The following is a 6,227-nucleotide window of genomic DNA, read 5'->3' as shown; positions in this document are numbered from 1 at the left end:
GCAGCAAACGAATTAAAGCAACTTCCAATGCTGAAAACCCTCCAAAAAAAAAAGAGGAAAAAAGTAGCCTGGAGCAATTGTGGGAACCACAGGCAGACAAATATGCAGCTACGTTTGTTTTTCTTATTGCTTTCTTTCACACAGCCATCAAACAAACATGCAAAGAAAATCAAAAGAGACAAATGGAAAATAAAAACATTAGTGACAAGTTCTTCTTTCGAAGAGCAAGCCAATCAGATTTTTAATGGAATTTATTTGATTTTCACAATCAAATTTCTGTACAGGTTATGTATTTACAGGATAATTTAATGTCAATGAAGACATTTTCTTCAAATCACATTCTGCTACGTTGTGCCTTTAATTTCCTCACTGTTGAATTACATTCATTTTTTTTTATTTCAGACATTTCAACAGAAAGACATAGAAGGTTTAATAATAATAAAAAAAATAGTATTAGGGAGAAATAAAAAACTTAGTTTAAAAAAATAGACAAAATTAATTTACATCCTTACAGTGAATTCCAAATGTGAAAAAAGAGAATAATCTCTTAATTTTAAGCAAAATAGAAGACAGTCAAAATCTTTTACTTTGAATGTGCATGACTTTAATCTCCATCTTCTGATATTTGTTATGATGCCTGATTAATGATTTCCCCTGCAGTTTATTTTATTCAAATATCTTGACAAATGAAACTAATCACTCTTCAGATCATAAATGGGGAAAAAAGAATAAGAGAATGTTTATGCATATACGTTTTCCCTCATGTTTGCGCCATTAATACTGGAAATCATGTAAATTACTTTGATTACAATGTATCCATTCAAAATGCTGACTTTGCCGTCCTGCTGTTCTTCGTTAACGGCGCATAGACGTCATCCGAATGCGCAACGACGCTAATAAGACGCTTTCATTTGAGTTAATAACGGGTGGCAGCTTAAATGTGGTGTTGGGGGTCTTTCTCTGATCGTCACAATGAACTTGAGATGTTCTGCAGCTTTATCATCTCGTCGGCGGTCAGAGGAAACCTGGACGCGGGGCTGGACTTCAGCATCAGCACGGCTGAGGGCTCCACTTCCAACCTCTGCATCCCTCTCTGCAGCAGGTCTTCCATGTAGAACTTGGAAGACTTCCTCGGGGGACTGCATTCGGGTTTCACCGGACTGCGGGGAGCCGTCGTCTCTTTGGGACAGGCATCCCAGAAATCGGTTGAGTTGAGCATGTATGGCTTATTGATGTCCTGGTGGTCGAGTGGCCAGACGTTCCGGCCACCTCCGACATTTCTCAGAAGACCACCAGAAGTCTTGCAGCCGGTGAGGTGGCTCTCCTGGTGGTGATCTGCCTGAGCGTTTGGCATGAGTCCTGGTTTGTTCCTTAGTCTCAGGTCCTCAGCTGAGCTCTGGCATGGAGGACTACGAGGTGTTTCATAGACTGTCGGGAGAACGTCCACATCCAACACGCGTTTCTTCCCCATGGAGACGTCGTAATCTGGGATGGGAAGCTCTTCTGCTTCGGGCGGCTTCGCTGAAGAGCCGTAAAGCCTGAGCCAGTTACGAACCACGGACAGCGGTACTTCGATTTCCATCTTGCCTTCCTCGTCTTTGGGTATACTATGTAGAACGTGACTGAGATTGAAACCCTCCACTTCCGTCCTAACTTCTCTGTCCTCTGGCGGCCGGACTGGAAAGTCTGCTTTCAGAGAGCCGGGTTTCGGTGTCATCTCGAGGACGCCTTTGTTTGGCTCCGGCATCACAGCAGAAATGAATATGGGGCTGTCTGAGGGCGTCGGGGCTTGGACGTCGGCATCGCTGCTCTCTTTCTTCTCGGACTCGGAGAGGGTGGGGACACCTTTGTCGGACTCCTGCGTCTCGCTTCCGTCGCTTCTGACTGCGCCTGCGCTATGGGGGGCGTAGAGTGTGGAGGGCCTGTTCAGAAACTTTGGGGTCTTGCTGGACGAGGGTGGTCCGAACGATGAGGGAGGGTCAGTGTCGGTGTCGGGCTCCCGAGCTGGAGCTTTCGTGCTCAGGTTCAGGGGTTCAGAGGCTGACAATCCTGAGGAGTGCTTGTACTCCTTCGCCAGCCTACGCAGGTGACCCAGAGGCTCTTTAACCACGTTCACTGTGTCCTGATGAGTCAGGTGGGAGGGGAGACATGGGACCTTGGGAGGAGGGGGGATATGTGGTGGTATTACGGCAGGCAGAATAGACACAAAATGTGGCAGAAGTGTGTGAGCTGACCACCCAGTTGGGTAGTAATGGAAAGGTGGAGAGTAGATATTCCCATCTGGGTCCGATTGGAAGCAGTGGTTTACCTGAGGGGAAATCAGAGATTATCTCAGTGGGACTCATTTCTCTTGTCTGTTAATTAAAAAGTAAGCCTTCTTACATAGTTCAGTGAATTATTCCTTGCGTTAGAACAACTTTATTCACATCAATGGCTTATAAAATACAGTTCAAAATGAGTTTGAAGTGAAACCAACCAGCCCACGTTTGGACGGCCTCAGGCTGTCTTTGGGGTCGCGGTAGGGCCTCGACTGATGCTGCGGCATGGAGCTCATCAATATGCCTTTCAGCTGACACTCGTAAGGCAGAAGCAACCTAAACAAATGGGGACCGAGTCAGACAAAAGCTTCCAGCCCAATAAAACCTCCCGTTCGTACTGCTCTTGCAGATAACTGCACTCACTTTTCGTAGTGTCTGCGTGTGCAGGTGGCTGCACTTGTGCTCCGGGGGTTTCCTCCCAGCGTGTTGTAAACCCGTTTCCACAGCTGATGAGACGTCACCTGGAGTGTAGAGGAGAGATTCGTTCATGTTTGTTTGTCTGGAAACGGCATTAAAAACAGAGATACACCGTGACAGTTTTACTAAAAAAAAAAAAGTAAGTGTTTCGTGCCCAATCAATATCAGCCACTACAAATAACTAAGAAAATTCAGTCGCTTTCCATTCAGACATCAATAATAAATGTGTCTTCATAAATTTGACATTAAAAGATGCTGTAAGGCAAAACTAAAAAAAAAAAAAAGATAGTTTTTGGTTATATAATTAAGCAATACCCATCAGTAAACATAGCTTAACCTCATAGATCATTTAATCTACTGCTACAAAAATAATGATTATACCATGTATGATGTAGAAAAAAAGAATTACCTGATGGTAGCCACCCAAGTCATTGACAGTCTTGAACATCAAAAATAAATCAACTGGAAAGCAAAAACAAACAAACAAAATTATGAATATATGTCAATATAATTATTACTCAAAAGTAAAATAAATGTATTTGTCATTTACTGCAACTCAGTTCTTTTTTCATATTTGATTGCCTTAGACAATCTTTCCCCTCTTTCTTAATTTTGAGGTCATGCAAAGTATTCACAGGGAGAAAAAAATACGCCACATAAAACACTCAGTAGGATTATTTTTGAAAATATTTCTTAATTCATAGAGGTATGCAATTTCTTTAGCTAAACTAAATATATATGTATATATATGTGTATATATATATATATATTCCTCTAATAACTATTTCAACACCAAATCACATCTTGACGTGTAGAATGTTTCCTAAGATTTTTTTTTAACATTTTTACTCAATCCGAGATTTGATATGTTTGTTTGACATCATTTCAACAAACTGGAATGCCATGAATTATGTAATGATGTTACAACGGACCACGGTATGTAAATATAAAAAAAAAAAACACAAAGTGAGGGCATATTGATAATTACTTTGCTTGAAGCCCAGATTGGGGATCCTCTCTATCGGGGTGTCTCGCTTCTTCATGAAAAGGTAAAGATTTTTCAGGAACTGCTCCTCCGTGATCTCCTCCATCGGCTTTTTGGCGCTCTCGTCTTGGACTTCCACCTGCGCCATTTTCACTTGCAACCTGAAAACAATAACAAACAAGAATTTTTAGAAGAGCAAAATTAAGATTTTTTTCAGTTTTATTTGAAGATGTTATCCCAATGAACTTTCTCCCGCTGTTCTCAAATGTATCGGGAGCTTTACTGCAACACCTCGATGAATCAATGCAACACTGTCGACTAATACTGAAACTTTGACTAATGTCAACAGCGTTAGCGACTCACAGCACAGGCATGAGGTGTAAAAACAGCGTGCTTTCAATGCATCTTTTATACACTTAGTAAAGTCTGTTTCCTTACATGTCAATTATAGCACCATAACATTAGTTAGAGTAGATATTAAAATATTAGACATTGGACATTATTTCAGCTAGAGATTATTCTATCCCATTTTCATCCATAATGCAAAAAAATTTCAAAGAGTTTTTTATACCATCCAAATGAAATCACTCAATGACAAAGATGAACGGTGACCAGAAAAATCAACCAACGTGATAAAAACCCCCACCCAAAAAACCCCATCAAGATTAAATATCGTGAGACAATTACGTCTGGATTTTAGCCAAAGTATCTCTTACCTTTTGTTCTCCAGAAGACGATAAATTTGGAAAGGCGGTCAGAAAACACGCGGAGAAGACTGTGTGGGTTAACGATCCACCGCACGACGTTTAAAAGACAACTTTCGATCAGGGCAGCAGCTTATTGAGGCCCCGTCCTGTCAGTTCGGCATTTGTCCCTTGAGTCTTGGTGACAAAGTGATAAAGTAGCAGAAAGGAGGTGTTTACTTTAACAACTTCCTGCTGAGATTCGTATTGTCCGACCAGTTCGACTCGTTCCTGAGTTATGCGACCAGAAAAGAAAAGAAAACATCATGCAATTAATCATGACTCGGGAACTGTGAAAAATTGCTCCCCTCATATTGTCTATTCTGACATATCTATATTTGTAATTATTACTATTATTTTTTATTTAAACACATAGGAGGTATTGCATTACCTTTCACACACATTCCAGTGTGTTTGCTATTTAACAGGAAAGCAGTCCAGCAAAGGGAATAGCATCAAAAATTGTCTTATCAGGACATCGAATCAATGTTTTACATTTCTCAGAAACACAACTTTCTAAATGTGCGAAGAAGCTGAAACATATTGTGCAAATCTACTGACATGTCCGTCGCTTGAGTTAATCTTGCACCACAACAGGTTCCTCGTGTTGAATTGGGCTGCTAAAATTGATTCACAATCTGCTGCATCAGAACCTGTTTATAGGTCCGTGGGGTTTCTTCCTGCTCAAATACCTACCTACTATAAGCTTGAAGCAGATCAGAAGACCCCACCGGGTGTCATCCTGGAAACAGGAAATTTTATACAAGAAGTCAAACTCCAAGCAGATGGGAGATAGCAGAAAAAAACCTCCTCAGTCATGGTCATCCTGTCAACCTAAACGGAAATTGTGGAGGTTTTATAGCACACCAAATCACAAGAAGCTCAAATAATCTCAAACTGGTTTCTTAAGCATGACTTTGCCCAATGACCCCCAGTCATCAGACCTCAACCCAAACAAGACCATTTACGATGTAGTGAGATGAGAGATTGGAATTGACATTACCATATTTCCCAAAATTGCAATGAGAGCGCTTTTTACGTCATGAGTCAGATGATCAACAAACGACTTCTTCGGGAAAGACGAAGTGGCAGGAGGATGATGGCACTGGATGGTTTCCTTCAACGACTTATCGCATGGGGCTGCACAGTGGCGCAGTTGGTAGAGCTGTTGCCTTGCAGCAAGAAGGTCCTGGGTTCGATTCCCGGCCCGGGGTCTTTCTGCATGGAGTTTGCATGTTCTCCCTGTGACCTCTCCGGTTCTCTGCTTCCTCCACAGTCCAAAAACATGACTGTCAGGTTAATTGGTCTCTAAATTCTCCTAGGTGTGAGTGTGTGTGTGAATGGTTGTGTGTCTTGTATGTCTTTGTGTTGCCCTGCGACAGACTGGCGACCTGAGGTTTACCACCTTTACGCCTCAGCAGCTGGAGACACCCAGCAACCCTCCTGACCCCATTAGGGAAGAAGGATGTAAGAAAATGGATGGATGGATGGATGGATGGACTTATCGCGTGAACAGCCGTATTCACGTGTGATTTTATCTGTGTTTCTTATTTAGCGGAAACGTTGCAATTGCGAGATTGTGTTTTTTTTTAACACTAGCGGAATACCGTCGAACGTTTCGCAGCACATTTGGAATGGAAAGGCAGGAACTGTTTGGACCAAAACCACCGAATGTTTCTGACATCTGGTTGAATAATTAAAGCTCTTTAAAGAGCAAAAACAGGGACCAACCTAGCAGTAGCTGTTGTGTGTCTGAAAAAGTGG

General features: G+C 41.9%; 1 protein-coding gene across 2 annotated transcripts; it reads right to left on the bottom strand.

Moving 5' to 3' along the window:
• Window positions 1–185: 185 nt before the first annotated feature.
• On the bottom strand, window positions 186–4,619 carry arid6 (AT-rich interaction domain 6). 2 transcript variants are annotated; one of them, XM_044144749.1, is made up of 6 exons: window positions 4,437–4,619; window positions 3,724–3,881; window positions 3,145–3,197; window positions 2,682–2,779; window positions 2,477–2,594; window positions 186–2,308 (listed from the first exon to the last, which is right to left on the bottom strand). In XM_044144749.1, the coding sequence occupies exons 2-6, from the start codon at window positions 3,866–3,868 to the stop codon at window positions 968–970; spliced, it is 1,755 nt and encodes a 584-aa protein (XP_044000684.1). In that variant the 5' UTR covers window positions 3,869–3,881; window positions 4,437–4,619; the 3' UTR covers window positions 186–967. The 2 variants fall into 2 exon arrangements, with proteins under 2 accessions (XP_044000684.1, XP_044000686.1); XM_044144751.1 differs by lacking the exon at window positions 4,437–4,619 and having other exon boundaries at window positions 2,682–2,817; window positions 3,724–3,788.
• Between the last annotated feature and the right edge of the window lie 1,608 nt (window positions 4,620–6,227).

The sequence above is a fragment of the Gambusia affinis genome, linkage group LG17, assembly GCF_019740435.1.
Source record: "Gambusia affinis linkage group LG17, SWU_Gaff_1.0, whole genome shotgun sequence".
NCBI lineage: Eukaryota > Metazoa > Chordata > Actinopteri > Cyprinodontiformes > Poeciliidae > Gambusia > Gambusia affinis.
Note: the sequence above shows the minus strand (reverse complement) of the source record. Positions and strands in the feature narration are given on the sequence as shown.